At 47.9% G+C, this 18,909-nt stretch overlaps 1 protein-coding gene across 3 annotated transcripts in view; it reads left to right on the forward strand.

Annotated features, from left to right (window-relative positions):
• EVC (EvC ciliary complex subunit 1) overlaps positions 1 to 18,909 on the forward strand; it is a 91,014-nt gene that overhangs the window by 2,846 nt on the left and 69,259 nt on the right. For all 3 annotated transcript variants that reach the window (XM_023206892.2, XM_023206891.1, XM_023206890.1), the window contains exons 2-5: positions 2,168 to 2,293; positions 10,842 to 10,925; positions 12,999 to 13,231; positions 14,897 to 14,981. In XM_023206892.2, coding sequence (XP_023062660.1) covers positions 2,168 to 2,293; positions 10,842 to 10,925; positions 12,999 to 13,231; positions 14,897 to 14,981 — 528 coding nt within the window. The remainder of the gene's footprint in view (positions 1 to 2,167; positions 2,294 to 10,841; positions 10,926 to 12,998; positions 13,232 to 14,896; positions 14,982 to 18,909) is intronic.

Below are 18,909 nucleotides of genomic sequence, written 5' to 3' on the forward strand. Positions count from 1 at the left end.
CACCCGTCTCGGCCTCCCAGAGTGCTGGGATTACAGGCTTGAGCCACCGCGCCCGGCCCTCTTTGTCTTTTTTACGTTACCGTCAGAAAGACGTTTCTCAGCTTTATACTTGTATTGAGTTTTTCGTATTTTCAATTTTCAAGAGTCTTTTCTTTGTTCTGAGAATGTTCTATCCTGTTCTTATTTTATGAATGGAATACCTTCTCTGATCTCTCTGATAATATTTTAGTTGTTTATTTAAGGTGTGTTTTTTTTTTTTCTCTCCGCCTTGCGTAGTGTGTTCCCTGCTTGCTTTTCCCTTTTGTTTGTTTTGGATTTTATCTTTCATGTTAGAGTCTGTCCTCAAATGGCTGGTGACCCTCTGGACATTTTCAAGTGATGCTGGTGCTCCTTCTGTGGGATAGGTATTTTTTTTCGTCGATGTCTTTACTGTAGGACTATCTGACTGGGTTCTTCTTTGCAGGACACTTATACTGGCCAACCATGCTTGGTAAACAACCTCCCAAATCTCTGGCCTCATGATCTACCCTAAGACTCACCCCAGACTGCTGCATCTACACAGGTTTCTCTCTATGCCCAACATGGGCCTGCCTCAAGGCCTTTGCACTTGCTGTTCTCTCTCTCTAGAACACTCCTCCCTCAGGTATCTCAATGACTGATGACCTCACTTCTTTTAAGTTCCTTCTCAAATGCCACTTTGTCCAAGAGACTTTGTCTCCCATCATCCTTCATTCCCCCACCCTCCACTGTTAATCTAGAACATGACTGTCCCTGAATTACTATGTATTTTTTCGTTTATTTGCTTGCATCTTTCTTCTCTCACTGCAATATCAATGCCACAAAAGCCGAGGCTGTGTATTTTGTTCATTACTCTGTTCCCAGTACCTAGAACAAGGCTTGACACAAAGCAGATGCTCAATAATAGTAGCTGATTAACTCAGTGACAAACTGGTGATATTTCTTTACTTCAAATATTATATTCATGAGCAGCTAATGATTAAAGAAGTTGAGAAATATCCAGGATAACGGAATTTTAAATATCATCTATTCTCCTTATTTGTGGTAGTTACGTTCTATAAACTCACTGAGAACACAGCGTTAGTGAACACCGAACCATTGTTCCTAGGAGAGAAACAGGGTTAGGTTCCTACAAGCTTCTGGTCACAACATTTCCATTAACCAGTCAATATGTAGCATAGTTCTATGTATGTTTCAGTTTAAAGATATCTTATTTGATAGATACTTTTAATTTATTAACATTGGACTCACAGACATCAGCACTGTAACTCATACCTGAATGAAGCTTGTGTAACACACCCATTTCTCCAGAGGGCATGTCATAGTTTTCTTGTGTTTTGGGAGACTAGATAGCACTTCTGCACTGTGTTTGGTGGTTATTTTAAACAGTAAAGTCACCAAGAAAAAGCACAGGAATGCAAAAACTGTGCTACTAGAGTATGAAAAGAATGTTTGTTTACAGCATGAGAGCAGAGACAAGAAGGCAGAGTGCTACCTTGTTCCATCTCAACTGAGCACATGCATGCTGGGCAACTCAGATTGTTCATCCTCTGCGTGTATCTGTGAATAACTGTAAAAGCACCATGAGCATTGGTTTGGGAGTTATAAATGAATTTTAGCAAGTACAGGAATTGGCAAATACAGAATCCATAAATAATGAGCACTCATTGTAGTTCAGAATAGGAACTACTCTATAATTTAAGGTCACCTAACATATTTTCTTGAAAACCATTCAATGGAGTGATCAAAATCAACAGGAACATTAATATGCATGTGCCATTTCCCGTGCTTAGTTGTTAAATCCAAGGAGCTCCCAGTCCACTGGGGGTCCCAACCTAGAAGAAAAATGGAACAAGCTTTGCTCTGCATCTTGGCTCATGTCCTGAAGGTGCTCTGAAATGGGGGCATCCTGGAGGCCTAGGGGGACTTCTCAGGAAGGTGACCTGTTCAGTCTTGAAGGACGTGTAGCAGACCCCACGTAGGGTGGGAGGCATTACACACACAGGACCAAGCTTGAGAAGCACAGAGGCGGGCAGAAATGGCCGCTGGACTGGGGGAGTTGACTGGCAAAAGTCTTGGTGGAAACTAGGCCAACTGACCTCAGTGTTGTGTTTCTGTCCACCCCCAACTCCTGACCTTTGGGTTTTAGAAAGACGACACTCAAAATCTGCTCAAGAATTTGGAGTCTAATGCGCAGACCCCCTTGGAAACTGGCTCCCCATCGAGGAGGAGGAAGAGAGAAGCGCAGATGTCAAAGGACAAGGAAGCTGTTGATGTAAGCTTGGTGTTGGCGTTTGTTTGTGGAGGCACATGTGGGAGGTGGGGTGTCCCCCTGGCAGCCAGGTGTCATGTAGACAAGCCTCTGACAGATACAGTTTCCCAATGGGCTGCTTTTTTGAGGCATAATTTACATACAATCAAATGCGCAGACTTTAGGTTTTACAGTTTGATGAGTTGTGAGAACTGCATATCCCTTAGAACCAATACCCCCACTGAGAGTGTTTTCATCCCACTAGAGGACCCAGCAAGTCCTCTAGTGCCCTTTTCTGGTCACTCCCCACCCCTACACACTTCCAGAGGCACCCATGCGTGGGATTTCCATTGGTTGGTTCTGTGGTTCTAGAACCTTATGCAAATGGAATTGTGCTGTTCCGTGCCTGTGTTTCCTCCGCAGAATGCCTTGAGATGTTTCCCTTTCATTGCGTATATCAATTCCCCCATTTTTATTGCTCAGTGGCAGTCAACTGTGTGGATGTGCCACGCTTTGTTGATTGCTCTCCATTTGGTGGGTGTTTCATTGGTGGACTGGGCTGTTTTTAGAATTTGTCTGTGATGAATAAGCCGACTATGAATGTTGGTGTATGCGTTTGTTTATTTTCTTTTTTTTTTTTTTTTTTTTTTTTTGAGACGGAGTCTCGCTCTATCGCCCAGTCTGGAGTGCAGTGGCCGGATCTCAGCTCACTGCAAGCTCTGCCTCCCGGGTTCCCGCTATTCTCCTGCCTCAGCCTCCGGAGTAGCTGGGACTACAGGCGCCCGCCACCTCGCCCGGCTAGTTTTTTGTATTTTTAGTAGAGACGGGGTTTCACGGTGTTAGCCAGGATGGTCTCGATCTCCTGACCTCGTGATCCACCCGTCTCGGCCTCCCAAAGTGCTGGGATTACAGGCTTGAGCCACCGCGCCCGGCCGCGTTTGTTTATTTTCATTTCATTTTACTTCCTTTAATTAAATCTCTAGGAGTAGGAGTGCTGGGCCTCTGTAAGAGATGTTAAAAAAATTCTCTTTGTTCCTGCCTTCCTGAAACCCTTACTCTATCCACAGAACATCGCTTTCTGGGTGAGCCCCGTGGGTTGAGAGGATGTGACATTTCTAGTCACCTCTTTGTCTCCTAGAAAGTACCGCAGGCTTCGTCTTCTGGAATAAGGGGAGATATTGAACTAGCGTTATTTTTTAGCATCTACTCATGCCGGGCAGTTTTACACCTTTCACCTGTGAGTGATGCCAACACTCACGTGAGTGATCTCGTGCCCTTCTCTCAGCAGCCACGTGAGGCTGATCTGAGTTACATTCCCGTTTTCCAGATGAGGAAGCCAAGGCTCAGAGGTAGGCTACTCTCCTGAGTCCCACAGCTGGAGAGTAGCCAAGCTGATATTTGTCCTTGGGTTTGCCAGGCCCCTGCTCAGGAGTGCTACGTCTGCACACCCGACTCCTAGCCTCTGCCCCTTTCCAACCTGTTCCATCCTGTTCCGCAGCCTCAGCTTACCACAGAATGAAAGTGGGCTGGAGATTTAAAAATGATTTTCCCCAAAGGTCCAAAGTCAGTAGGGCTCAGCTTCTAATTACTCTGAACAATCAGTTTTTGCATCAGCCCTGCATCTCCCTCCCTGGCTAGCAGGATCCTATGGAGGGGGGCACTGCCCTGCCCTTGGCCAACGTGGAGCAGGGGAGAGATGGGCAGGCAAGCCTCTGCTGCTTTCCCAGGACATAGCTTGCAGGAGATGAGTCTGGAACAAGCAGATCTTTAACTTTACCCTTGGTAATTATTAGCTTGATAATGGGTATCTGCTAGGTGTAACTGAATAGTGAACAGGTAAGACATTACTAGGCAGGAAAATATGAGTTAACTTTACAGCAGGGTAGAAAGACTTTAGAACCTACAAACACTGATTGAGTCCCTATTTGGATGTGCCCTGTGCTGCCTCTGATACTGTGTCTTGCCTCTCCACGTGTGTCTGTGTGTGTCCCAGCCCGTCACTCACGTGTCTCTGTGGGTCTTTCTGTATGTGTCTTTGTGGCAGTATGTGAGCTGCAGGTACACGGCGTCTCCCTGTCTCTGTGTCTCTCTTCCACTCATCTCTCTCTACTGCTCTGCCCCATCCCACCCTCTCACACTACTAGAATCTGCCGACAGATGTGAAAACAGATGTCCACCCAAAAACTTGTACACAGATGTTCAAAGCAACACTATTCACAATAGCCAAAATGTGGAAACAACCCAAATGGAAAAACTGGAAAAATAAAATGTGATATATGCAGACATTGGAAGGTTATTTGGCCATAAAATAAAATGAGGGGCCGATCCATGCTACAATCTGGATGAACCTGGCAAACATGCTAAATGAAAGACGCCACTCACAAAGCACCACATGTTATAGGATTCCATTCCTGTGAAATGTCTAGAACAGGAAGATTTATACAGACAAAAGTAGATTAGTGGTTTCCGGGGGCTGGGGAAGGGGAGGGATGGGGTGACAGCAAAAGAGGACCGGGTTTCTCTTTGATGCCATGAGCATGTTTTAAGTTGACTATAGACTGGGCATGGTGGCTCACGCCTGTAATCCCAGCACTTTGGGAGGCTGAGGCGGGCAGACACTTAAGGTCAAGAGTTCGAGACCAGCCTGGCCAACATGGTGAAACCCCATCTCTACTAAAAACACAAAAATCAGCTGGGCGTGGTGGTGTGTGCCTGTAGTCCTAGCTACTTGGGAGGCTGAGGCAGGAGAATTGCTTGAACCCAGGAGGCAGAGGTTGCTGTGAGCCAAGATTGTGCCACTTCACTCCAGCTTAAGTGACAGAGCGAGACTCTGTCTCAATATAAATAAATAGATAAAGTTGACTATAGTGATGGCTGCACATATCTGAAGATACTGAAAACTGTGAAATATTATACTTTACGTGAATGAACTGCAGGGTATGTGAATTAAATCTCAAAGCTGTTAAACAAACAACGCTGCTCACACATACGGTGTCCTTGAATGTGATGAAAACAGTGCTGGCCTTGGGACCTAGAATCCTGGAACCCAGTCCCAGCTCTGCCACATGTTTGCTGTGTGATGTTGGGCAGGAAGCACAACCTGTCTGAGCCTCAGGTTTCTCATTTAAAATGACAGCAGTGATGGTGCTCCCCCTGCCATCCCCGAGTCACCCAGGGCTGAGTTACTGCGTGTGAACGTTCCTGCCACAGAATAGGTGCTCAATCAGTGTTTGCAGGGGGGCCTAAGTCTTTCTACCCTGCTGTAAGGTTATTTTTTTCTGCCTAGTAATGTCTTACTTGTTCACTAGTCAGCTACACCTAGCAGATGCCTGTTATCAAGCTAATAATTACCAAGGGTTAAGTGAAAGATCTGCTTGTTCCAGTGACCGGCTTGTCAGAATGCTCTTGCTTTCTGCAGACTGAGCTTGTCAAAATATGTGGTCAGGGCTGCTTTGGCCCAGTGGGTCGAGCTATAACTTTCTTGTCCTCCAGTGCACAGAAAACCAGGGCCTTATGGTTCCTGCCACGCCTTGGATGACCTCTGTTTAATGAACAACTCATCTCAGCCGAAAACAAACAGAAAATTCCAGAAGGCTCTGAGGCATGCTATTCCACAGCTCCGTCTCTCCATCCCATTCCTTTGCTGTGGAGGGAGGAAGAGTGGGTAGAGCCTTTATGGATGCATTTATGCATTCTCTGAAAAGAACCCCTTTATATTGGTGACGGAAATGGCTTCTCCTTTCCTGCAATTATACTTTAACCAATTTGCTGAATAATTGCATTGCTCTAGCTGAGGAAGTTTTACCTTGTCGATTTCGCTGCAACCAATTTTCTAAATAATTGTATTGCTTTGGCTGGGGAGACTCTTGGAATTTGGAGGACACCTGACCTTAATGAGGAGCGGTTTTAAAAACTAAAGGCGGTGGCTCCTGTTCAGGTAGCAGAGCCTGCTCCTTCCCTGATTTGGGGTGTCACATGCTCCTGCATCCTTGCATCCCCTGGCAAAGACCATGACCGTCCTTGGGCTGGCCCTGCAGGGGTTGCAGTCTGCAGGTAGACAGATCAGGTGGAGCCTTCCTGCCAGCCAGGATGTGTTTCTGATGCCCATTTCCCGACTCCTCCATCCCCAGGTGCTGCGCCTACAGGTCTCAGGTGGGCCCTGCACCAACATCCTTTCCTTCTTTTTTTTTTTGAGGCGAAATCTCACTCTGTTGCCCAGGGTGGAGTACAGTGATGCGATCTCAGCTCCCTGCAACCTCCGCCTCACGGATTCAAGCGATTCTCCTGCCTCAGCCTCCGGAGTACCTGGGATTACAGGCACCTGCCACCACACCCAGCTAATTTTTGTATTTTTAGTAGAGACGGGGTTTCACCATGTTGGTCAGGCTGGTCTTGAACTCCTGATCTCATGATCTGCCTGCCTTGGCCTCCCAAAGTGCTGGGATTACAGGTGTGAGCCACTGCACCTGGCCCTTTCCTTTTCATAATTAGGTTTTTGTTTTGTATTCCCCTCTTGAAGGTAAACTGGGAAGCCGGGATTTTGCTTTTCTCTCATGGTCACCCTTTTCTTTGTCCTTTCTTTTCTCCCGTTTGTAGGAAGTTTAAAAATGCACAGGGCCCTTTTGCTTTTGTATCTTTCCGTTGAGCAAATGTGTCTCCCTTGGATAGTCAGGCAGGGCTGCTGTCCTGGGTGTGACCTGTGAGGTCACAGGGACAACGTTCAGATAGGCCCCCTCTTGGCTGGTGGACTCTGCTGTCACTGTCTTGAAATTCTTAATCATTATTACATAAGAATCCTCATTTTCATTTTGCAGTGGACCCTGCAAATTAGTCCTGAGTTCAGCCTTTTCCATCTTCCTGCCATTCCTTGTTCACTGACAAAACTTCAAGCAGAAAGTGGGCCAGAATGCAGGGGATTGAGAGCAGGCCAGGCTCTGTACCCTTAGGTCAGAGGGAGGCCAGGAAGGGTTTTAAGAGGTGCATCGATGGAAATTCATGCTTAAAAAGATCATTCAGGCCGGGCGCGGTGGCTCACGCCTGTGATCCCAGCACTTTGAGAGGCCGAGGCCGGCGGATCACGAGGTCAGGAGATTGAAACCATCCTGGCTAACATGATGAAACTCTGTCTGTACTAAAATACAAAAAATTAGCCAGGCGTGGTGGTGGGCACCTGTAGTCCCGGCTATTTGGAAGGCTGAGGCAGGAGAATGGCGTGAACCTGGGAGGTGGAGGTTGCAGTGAGCCCAGATTGTGCCACTGCACTGCAGCCTGGGCGACAGAGTCTCAAAAAAAAAAAAAAAAAGATCATTTGATTCCCACGTGGAGAATGAATTGGAAGGTGTTAACCTCTGATCCTCAGTTCGCAGCACCATAAGGTAGGCGTGATAATAATAGTCCCCACCTTCCCAAGCTGACTCATGTGTGATAATTAAATGGGCAAACATGCATAAGGTGGCTGGACACAGTAGACCCTCAATACATGGATGAGGAGCTGGTTAGGAAGTGATTGCAGATCTTCAGGGTAAATATGCTGGAGGCATAGGCCAGGGCCATGGATTACAGAGAGATTTAGGAGGTTAAGTTGATGGGATTGATTGGTGGTCGGTTGGATGTGGGGACCTGGGATGTGGAAGTGTACGGTGCTTCAGTATCTGATGTAGGTTCCTGAACACGGTGAAGCCAAGCCCAGGGACCTTCTCTACGAACCCCCACTTCCTTTTAAACTTCATGGCACTTACTTTTGCTCTTATTCGCATCATGTTGACAGAGCCAGCTTGGCATCGGCTAAAGAGGGCGGACCTGGGGCCAGCAAAGCTGAATTCAGATCCTGGTTCTAGCGATGATTAGCTGAGTGGCCTTGGGCATGTGGCTTCACCTCTCTGTGACTCATTTTCTCTGTCTGGAAATGGAGACAGTGACCTCTGTGGCAGGGTCCTTGGAAGCTTAGGGAGGTAGCATATGTTGGTGGTCTTCCCTGTTAGTTTTTTTTTTTTTTTTTTACTTCTTAAAACCTTCCCTTCAACTTTTATTTTAAGTTCTGGGGGACGTGTACAGGATGTACATGTTTGTTACACAGGTAAACGTGTGCCATGGTGGTTTGCTGCACAGATCATCCCATCACCTAGGTGTTAAGCCCAGCATGCACTAGCTATTCTCCCTGATCATCTCCCTCTCCTCACCCCCTCACAGGCTCCAGTGTGTGTTGTTCCCCTAACCCGGTGTGTCTATGTGTTCTCACTGTCCAGCTTCTACTTAGAAGTGAGAACGTGTGGTGTTTGGTTTTCTGTTCCTGTGTTAGTTTGCTGAGGATAATGGCTTCCAGCTCCATCTATGCCCCTGCAAAGGACATGATCTTGTTCCTTTTCATGACTGCATAGTATTCCATAGTGTATATGTACCACATTTTCTTTACCCAGTCTGTCATGGATGGGCTTTTGGGTTGATTCCATGTCTTTGCTATTGTGAATAGTGCTGCAATGAACATACGTGTGCATGTATCTTTATCGTAGAATGATTTCTATTCTTTTGGGTAGTTACCCGGTAATGGGATTGCTGGGACAAATGGCATTTCTGCTTCTAGGTCTTTGAGGAATCGCCATACTGTCTTCCACAATGGTTGAACTAATTTACACTCCCACCAACAGTGTAAAAGTTTTCCTTTTTTCTGCAGCCTCACCAGCATCTGTTGTTTTTTGACTTTTTAATAATCGCCATTCTGACTGGCATGAGATGGTATCTCATTGTGGTTTGGATTTATATTTCTCTAATGATCAGCCATGTTGAGCTTTTTTTCATATGTTTGTTGTTTGGCCACATGAATGTTTTCTTTTCAGAAGTGTCTGTTCATGTTCTTCGCCCACATTGTAGTGGGGTTGTTTTATTCTTGTGAATTTGTTTAAGTTCCTTGTAGACTCTGGATATTAGACCCTTGTCAGATGGATAGATTGCAAAAATGTTCTCCACTTCTGTAGATTGTCTTTCACTCTGATGATAGTTTCTTTTGCTGTGCAGAAGCTCTTTAATTCGATTGCATTTGTCAGTTTTTGCTTTTGTTCTGATTGCTTTTGGTGCTTTTGTCATGAAATCTTTGCCTGTGCCTGTGTCCTGAATGATATCACCTAGATTTTCTTGTAGGGTTTTTATAGTTTTGGGTTTTACATTTAAGTCTTTGATCCATCTTGAATTAATTTTGTATAAGGTATAATGACGGGTCTTCCCCCATTCTTGTCACCCAAGTCTTTTTGTGAGTTGTAAGGTACAGAGAAATGACAAGAACAGGAGCTTGCCCACAGGGCATCACGGTGCAGCTCTTCCTGGAGATATATCTAGGTCACAGTTCTGGCTCAGTGGAGGCTGTGTCAACACCCCAAATTAGGAGCAAGTGATCAATCCTTCTGTGTTTCCCACAGTAGGGTGTCTTATTCCAAGGTGAACTTTGTGATTGAAAATCAGTCATTGGTGATGGAGCTCACTCTTCAAGACGTGGTTGAGAAGCACTGGAATTGATGCAGATGCAGTTTTCTTCCATCGGTGTGTTCAGAATTGCCCAGGAGAGATTTCTCACAGTCTGCAGTGCCAGGCTCCAGGCTTGCCTGTCTGCTTATCTTCATTCACTATCTGGTTGTTTCCAAAGCATTGATTCAGCACTGACTTTACAAAGTGCAGGGCTGGGATGGGGATGATCCAACAGGAGAGAGATGCAGAGGATGTGGGGATATAGGGCAGGCCATGGATAAGTCCATCCAGCTTCTTATTAATGAGTCAGGAGAGGTGATTCCTGAGCAGCATTTGACAGTGGTTTTTGTGCCACTATGCATAGCGGCCCACTGATGAATTGTTTCTCTATTCTAGTGACTCAGCAGGGTGCTTCGTGTACATGGTCCCCAAGGGCAGATACTCTGCTGGTTTACTATCTGGGAAGACTGAAGTTAAGAGAAGTTAGAAGACTTGCCCAACCACTTCCTTTTGTTTAAGGGTCTAATCCCAACTCTTGTGTGAATATGGCTGCATGTGCTTATACTAACCCTGGCAATGCTAAAATTATTTTGTGTGTTTGCTTTTTCTAATCCTTAGGAGACTCTCTTGTTAATTATTCTCAAGTTATTCAAATCTTTATTTCTTCCAAAGCTGAAGAATTGTAATTAAATGAACATTGTGCCATTCTCTTTTGATAGCATTTGTCTGTTCATCCATCTGTCCATATACCCATCTATTTTTTTATCCACCCATCTATCTCTCTACCTTTTCATTCACTGATCCATCTGTCTGTCCATCCTTCCATCCAACCACCCATCTATTCTTCTGTCTACCTATCCATCCATCCACCCATCTATCCATCAGCCCACCCACCCATTCATTCACCCATCTATCCATCTATCCATCCATCTGTTTGTCCACTCACCCATTCATTTTCCTTCTGGCAAAGAAGAGCTAACATGAATCTAAGTATACCTATCATCGTCCCTTTCTGAGGCTGCTATTACAAATGGGATGTGGCATTTTGGAAAAACTTGACAACTTACCCTTCATTTTACAGAAAGTTTCCCACGCCGTTTGTGTCTTTCCCTCCCAGGAATGTGAGCCGCCTTCCAACAGCAATATCACAGCATTCGCCCTGAAGGCCAAAGTCATCTACCCCATCAATCAGAAGTTCCGGGTGAGAGTCCTGAGCTCCGTCGTAGAAAGCCAGTTACTTCCGTCATGTGCCAGAGATTGGGAGGAAAGTGGGGGGATTAACTGTGCGACGTTTGGTCCTGTTTGAGGGTTTTATGGCAAGTTGTTTTAATAGGGATAGTTTTGAGGCTTTGTAATGGAGCAAAACTTAGGGTTAATCTGTCTTACAGCAGTGTTATCAGGAGCAGGACATGCCCATGGTAACCATGGTAGAGAAGTTTCATGGTTCCTCGTATCCCCAGGGACACGAGGTGACAACACAGTAGGACAGCTCCCTCTCTGCCTTTTTAACACTAATACAAACACTGATACCGACTCAGATCTGAGTGCTAATCCTCATTCACAGAGCTCTGGACTAATGCCAGCAACTGGCACTTACTGAACACTTACGTGCACAGGGCCAGTGTCGTGCTAAGTATTTGTCATGCATTAGGCAGTTCAACTTGGTGTTATGCCTATCAGGTAAATAATATTGTCTCCACTTTACACATAAGGAAACTGAGGCCCAGAGTGGCTAGTGACCTGAGGTCATGTGACAGGAAGTGGCAGAGCCTGAGTCAGACCCCAACACCTGGCTATGGTTCCACCTTCCATGGTGCTTCCAGGAGCCCTCAGCCTGGGAGGTGCTTTGTGCAGAAAAGTTTCCTAGTGAAATAAGTTTGGGAAAATGTGGCTTGCCTTCTTGGTGGTCAGGATGACGAGCTCTGGAGTCACAGCGACTCAGTCCTAACCCCATCTCAGCCGTTCACTGTGTGGTGCTTCCTGACTTCTCCTGCCTCAGTCTCTTTATCTGTGAAATGGGGATGTTGGTGCTCCTGCCTTGCCCAGTTGTTTTGTGTGTTACACAGGATAACATACATAAGAGCTCAGAACAGCACACAATATCTAAGCACTCAGAACATGTTAGGATCTTTCAATTATTATTTGCTTTTGAAGACAGCCAAAGCCTGTTGAAGGTTCTGAGAATTCCTGCACCAAAGGAATATGTTACCTTGTTTAACACAGGCTTTCCCGAACTAATTTTTCCATGGAACCTTTGTGGTGAGCAGTAACTGGCTCATGGAACTGTCCCCTGGAACCCACATTGGGGACCATGTTCTTCAAGTGGTTGAAGGGTGGGACGGGTGGGTGGATAAAGGGCATTTCTCCATCCTCTGGGTAGGCCCTGCATGGGCCCTGGGGATCACGCCGTGGTCAGCAGAGCGTCAGCCCCACCCTGGAGGCCCTCACTGCCTGGGTGGATCAGAATACACTGAGAATGCAGGACACTACGTGATGAAATAGGCAAGAGGCAGACGCCCAGGGACCTGTGCAGCCAATGTGGTGTCCGAAATCCATACCTGGAGGGAGGGACACTTCCACCCAGCAAACAACAAATGGGGGGTGTTTCAGGCAGGGAGACCAAAGTCTGGAAAGGTCCAGAATTATGAAGTGACCAGGAGCGTCTAAGCCAGAGCCACTTCAGTGTGGCTTGGGCCGCCAGAGGTGGAGGCTGACATTTGCTGGGCCCTGTAGCTGTGCCAGGCCCCAGGCTGTGACCTCCTGTGGGCCTGGTGTGCATGGTGCTCCAGCTTCTTGATTAGGAGCGTGGAGCCTGTTGTTGGGCAGGGGGCAGGAGGGTGACTCCTGCTCTGTGCAGGCGAAGGACAGGTGGTTGGCAGGATTCATGGAGGGAGTAGGCCAGGGGGTCGGACAGCAGCGAGAGAACTGGGTCAGGGCAAGCGCTGGCTGTGGAGGAGGTCAGAGTTGGCAGCTGGGAGGAGGGTGCAGCTAGGTGTCCGGGGCACAGATCCAGGTTGGCAGTTTAGGGGAAGGAGCCTGGTGCAGAGGGGCTGGCCTCATGAGGACAAGTGAACTGTGATTCGGGCCTTTGGGATGTGGGTGTGGCAGAACCTGGGATGGAAGCTCTGTGGTGTCTGCTGGCACCCTGGCCAGTCTCCTCCAGCCAGGCCTTCCTGTGAGCAGGTAGCATGAGTCACTGGTAGAATTATGAATACTAGATCAAATCCCCGAGGCATCACATGGAATGAGTGCGACTTTCCTACTGCTACCCCAGCCTCTGGCCGATGGCTCCTCCAACCCGTCTCTGCATGAAAACTTAAAGCAGGCTGTTTTGCCGCACCAGCCGGTAGAGGCCTCCCCTTCCAGCAGCCTGGGGAGCCTGAGCCAGGGTGAGAAGGACGACTGCAGCTCCTCATCCAGCGTCCACTCGGCCACCAGCGATGACAGGTTTCTCAGCCGCACCTTCCTCCGGGTGAACGCCTTCCCCGAGGTGCTGGCTTGTGAGAGGTAAGGAGAAGGGGTGATGGAGGATGAGGCTTCCGGTCCTCTTGGAGTGGGCCAGGGAGTCACATCATTGTCAGAGCAGGAAACCGAGGCCTGGAGAGGTTCAGTGACTCTGCCAGGGACACACAGTGACCCAGCGTCACTGTCCGAGCCCCAGATGCATTTGTGCTGTGTTGCCCAACACTGGGGTCATGGAGTCAGGCCTGATCCCCGGGGAAGGACGACAAGGACGCCTCATTTAATCACTGGCGTGCCCTTAGCTGCTGGTGAAGTTGATTAAGTGGGCAGAGTGCTAATCACTTTACAGGGATTAATGATCTCATGAGGATTTTGCCCAGTGAGGGGGAGCCTGGGACAGTTTCAGCAATCAATAAATATTAATCAGTGAACGAATGAATTTCTCTTAATACCCCTGTGAAGTTCGTACTGTCATTTCCCCCAGTTCACAAAGAATAAAGGGAAACGCAGAGAGGCTGCGTAACTTGCTGGTCACACAGCGGTTAGTGATGGAGCCAGGTTTGATCCAGCCCAGAACAGGGCTCTGCACATGGTAGGGGCTTGAGAAACTCAGGCTGGCAGGTTCACACACCAGGCCTCAGGCCTCTCTCTGCTCCACAATTCCGTGAATCCGAGGGGTGGGATGAGCCAGGGCACAGCCTCTGCTCAGGGCTGCTGCAAAAAGACTGGGCTCAGCGCCTTGAGCCTGAAGGTGGCCCAGGCAGAAGGGACCTCATTAAAGAGGGGCCTTCTTGGATTGGCCAGGCCTGGCTTAGAATGGCTTTCTTTCAGCATTTGGACTTAGAGGATTTGAGATGGTTTGGGTGGGAGAGTCATCATTTAAAATGCATTTGCCTAAAGGGAAAAAAGGTCAAAGACTGTTACACTCTGCCGTGTATCTGCCCCCGCTGACCCTCTGATGGTCACTTGATTTCTCTGATTCTCTCTTCCCTGAGTCAGTTTCTGCATCTGTAAAATGGGCATGAGAATGTCTCCGCTAAGGCACTGAGGAAAGATGACATGTGATGATAGACATGAAAATGCTTGAGGTTGGGCACCATGGCTCACGCCTGTAATCCCAACATTTGGGAGGCCAAGGTGGGTGGATTGCTTGAGCTCGGGAGTTCAAGACCAGCCTAGGCAACATAGTGAGACCCTCTCTCTAAAATAAAATACAAAAATCAGTGGGGTATGGTGGCACACGCCTGTAGTCCTGGCTACTCGGGAGGCTGAGGAGGGAGGATTGCTTGAGCCCAGGAGGTGGAGGCTGCAGTGAGCTGTGATTGTACCGCTGCACTCCAGCCTGGGAGACAGAGCAAACCCCTGTTTCTGAAAAGATAAGTAAATAAAATTTTTTTAAGAAAATACTCAAAGGAGGAAATGTCATTTTTATTTATCTCCCTTCCCTCTCTCCTTTGGTTTTCTCTTGGAAGTCCCAGGCAGCTATGTCTCTGACACCAGCTGTTCTCTTCTGGCCATTAGTGGGTTTCAAACAGCTCATTAGATCCCTTCTTATAAACCTGGAGTAAGTGTAAGGACCTCAGTGTGCTGCAGAATGAGAGTCTGAGGCAGGGTGTGCTGTGGCTTGTACTGATGAGGGACACGCCAATATCCTTACTCATCATTTCTGATACCCTGAAAGTCTTTTCCGATTCTCATTTTATTTTGCAGCGTAGACATCGACCTATGTATCTACAGCCTTCACTTAAAAGACCTGCTGCATTTGGACACAGCCCTGAGGCAGGAAAAGCACATGGTAGGTGGAGATGTTCGCATTCCCTCCTTTTCGTGGGGACAGGAGCTGGGGCACAGGGCCTCTGGGTGCGGTGAGTCCCAGATACCCTTGAGAGGCAGACATCAGTGGAAATGGAGCCGCCGCGAGGTAGAGAAGGCAGCGCTGTCAGGCATCCAGACACACAATGGAAAAGCACTTCATGCCTGTTGCTGGGGCATGGCCTTGACTTTAACCAGAGCCGTAGGGGCCTCAGCAGAAAGATGCATGCCTCCTCCCGGGGCACACCTCCTGCTGCAGATAGAGATAAGAGATATTTAAAAGAGAATAATATTTTTAAAGGAATGATAATAATGATAAGAATATTTATGAACATGAATTTTCTTGAGTCTTGCTATGTGCTTGGTCCCAGGAGTGTTACACTTAACCCTCAGCACAACCCAGAGGGGCAGGTGTCACTATCATGTCCACTCTGCAGGTGAGAAAATGGTGGCACAGGGTGGATGACTTACCCCAAGTTATAAAGCTGCAGGGGTGGCGCTGAGATGAGAAGTTCAGTACCTTTTTATGGGGCCACGTGTTCTCTTGACTGAATGAACAAGAACTCAGAACTGTGGATGTGGGGAAAACAACATTAGTCTCTGCCAGGTGCACCTGGCCTCTTATTGCATCAACTGTAGACCTGAGCTGTGGGAAACCAGAGAGACAAGTCCCATTGTAGCTACAGAACCCCGGTGGGTTTATTCAGGCATCAAGACGACAGCGGTTAAAAATAAGTGTTATTTCTCCATAAGGCACATTCTCTGAATTGAGGGATGAGACCCTACAGAAAGAAGGCAGATGAGACAAAGGGGAGAGCTAGGAACAGAGGTGGACAGACACACAGATATGTCTACAGGGCACGCTTACAAACTGGAGAAGGGCAAGAACGTCACATTGGAGGCCAGGTGTGGTGGCTCACGACTGTAATCTCAGGCTTTGGGAGGCTGAGATGGGAAGATTGCTTAAGCCCAGGAATTTGAGACCAGCCTGGGCAACATGGCAAAACCCTATCTCTACCAAAAACACAAACAAACAAACACTTAGCCTGCTGCAGTGGTGCATGCCTGTAGTCCCAACTATTCAGGAGGCTGAGGTGAGAGGAATACTTGAGTCCGGGAGATGGAGGCTGCAGTGAACTGTGATCACACCACTGCAGTCTGACCTAGGTGACACAGCAAGATCCTGTCTCAAAAAACAAAAACAGAACAAGAATAGCACACTGGGGATGTGCCTGAAAGAAACTTGGGCTCTGTGTGAGCAGGACTGACTGGCCTCATAAACGGGTGCCAATGTTTGAAACCATAAATATGCTAGAATTCAAGAAATAGAGCATGGCCCTTCATCCCCTCTACCCCCAGCCCCGTGGAGGTCCCTGGATGGGGGCCACCAGGCAGCCTGTGTCTGCAGCCTGCCTCAGTGAGCTACACCTGGCCCTGGCTGTTTTCTCCAAGGCTCCATGCTCCCTGGGAGGACCAGTTGTTTCTGGGCTCAGAGCCTGTCCAGTTGGCGAGCAGAGTAGTCCTGGCCAGCCTCACCCCACAGCCAGCGAGTGCCCACAGGGAGCAGCCTGCAGTCCTGGAGGGAACGTTCACCATCACTCACCATGCAGCACAGGGGCACGGCCTCTGCACACTGACAGGCACGATGTCAGACACCAGGGGCGGCCTCTGCCTTTGTGGAGCCCACTCTCTGGGGCAGTGGGGAGGGCAGTAAACAGAGGTCACAAAATAAACAGTGGCAGGCAGCATGACAAAGGCCTGTGACCAAGCACCATGTGAGTGTGAAGGGGGCACCTGAGGGAGTGTAGAGCTGGGGAGATGGTCAGGCTTCCCTGCGGGGAGTCTCATGGGCGGAAACCCAGGGAAGTTCCGGGAACACTGGATTAAGGGAGAGAGACCTGGGCTCTAGTCCACCCTTTGACAACTAGGAGCTGTGTGACTTTGGGTAAGTTGCTTCACCTCTCTGGGCCACTTTAGGAAAGGCTTAAAGAAAACATCCTTTCAACTATTGCTATATGGAGTTACTGGGAAGTCAAGCTCTCCCACTTTGAGAGGGTTCTGTGGGTAGAACTCTGGGCTCCACGTCACAGCTGTGTGACTGGCATGGTCACAGCAGCAATTATTCTGTGTGTACACTCTGGTAGGCTTGGTGCTTTAAATCTTCTTTAAAGGTTTACGTGCCACTTCACTAACAAGGAACCTGAGGCTCAGAGAGGTTAAGTCACTTGCCCAAGGTCACACAGCTGGTGATGGCAGAATCAGACCTGGACAAGGTCTGAGTGCAAGGCCCCTGCATGCCCAGGTGTAGCCCTGCACCCTGCACGTCAAAGGTGCTCAGGAGAAATGCGTTGCACGTGTGATTGGCACCGCCCTGAGAGAGCTGCTTCCCAGCACAGTCCTTCCTGCTGTGAGGAGCACAACTCTATTGTCGAGTGCTGGGACTGTAAGGACCTGAGGAGCCACTGGGAGCTGTGCTGCCTGGAGACCTAAAGCTCTATATCCCTGGGAGAGATGAGCTGGGGTTCAGAAGTTATTCAGACCACATAAGGCCCTCATGCGTCCCAGAAGCTTGGAGCTCCCTGGCTGGCCCTGAGGAGGAAGAAACTGGCTCTGGGTTTGTCCAAGAGGCAGGAGAAGCTGGAGTGTAACCTCTATAAAAAGAGTGGCCAGGATGAGAACAGATGGGGGGCACCAGCACTAGGGGGTTCTTTTTTTTTTTTTTTTTTTTTTGAGACAGAGTCTCGCTCTGTCGCCCAGGCTGGAGTGCTGTGGCCGGATCTCAGCTCACTGCAAGCTCCACCTCCCGGGTTTATGCCATTCTCCTGCCTCAGCCTCCCAAGTAGCTGGGACTACAGGCGCCCGCCAGCTCGCCTGGCTAGTTTTTTGTATTTTTTAGTAGAGACGGGGTTTCACCATGTTAGCCAGGATGGTCTCGATCTCCTGACCTCGTGATCCGCCCGTCTCAGCCTCCCAAAGTGCTGGGATTACAGGCTTGAGCCACCGCACCCAGCCGTAAATCTATACATGGGGTAAAATTGCATAGAACTACACACATGCACACACATAAATGTGCATAAAGATGGGTGAAAACTGAATAAGGCCTGTAGACAGCGGTATTCAACCAATGGCAGTTTCCCAGTTTTGATACTGTACCATGGTGACATCAGAACCACTCCTGGGGAAGGAGCACACGGCACTTGGTGCAGACACACCTGGCATTATTGCATTTCACTTAATTGTGCTTCAGAGATGCTGCATTTTTTTTTTTTTTTTTTTTTTTTACAAATTGAAGGTTTTTGGCAACTCTGCATCCAGCAAGTCTATTGGCTCCATTTTTCCAACAGCACATGCTCACTTCATGTCTTTGTGTGACATTTTGTAATTCTTGCAATATTTCAGACTTTTTCATGATTATTGTATGTGTTATGGTGATCTGTGATCAGTGACCTTTGACGTTATGATTGTAATTGTTTGGGGACACCACAAACTGCATCTGTATGAGACAACGAACTTAATTAATAAATGTTCTGTGTGTTCTGACTGCTCTACCAACTGGCCATTCCCTCTCCTTGGGCCTCCCTATTCCCTGAGACACATTAGTATTGAAATTAGGCCAGTTAGTAATGCTGCAATGGCCTCTAGGTGTTTGAGTGAAAGAGAGTTGCATGTCTCTCACTTTTAAGTCAAAAGTTAGAAATTATGAAGCACAGTGAGGAAGGTAGCTCAAAAGCTGAGATAGGCTGAGAGCTGGGCTTCTTACTCCGCACAGCGGAGTTGTGAATGCAAAGAAAAAGTTCTTGAAAGAAATTGAAAGTGCTGCTCCAGTGAACGCACAAATGATAAGGAAGCAAAACAGCCTTATTGCTGATATGGAGAGAGTCTGAGTGGTCTGCATAGAAGATCAAACCAGA

This window comes from Piliocolobus tephrosceles, chromosome 3 (genome assembly GCF_002776525.5).
Source record: "Piliocolobus tephrosceles isolate RC106 chromosome 3, ASM277652v3, whole genome shotgun sequence".
Lineage (NCBI taxonomy): Eukaryota > Metazoa > Chordata > Mammalia > Primates > Cercopithecidae > Piliocolobus > Piliocolobus tephrosceles.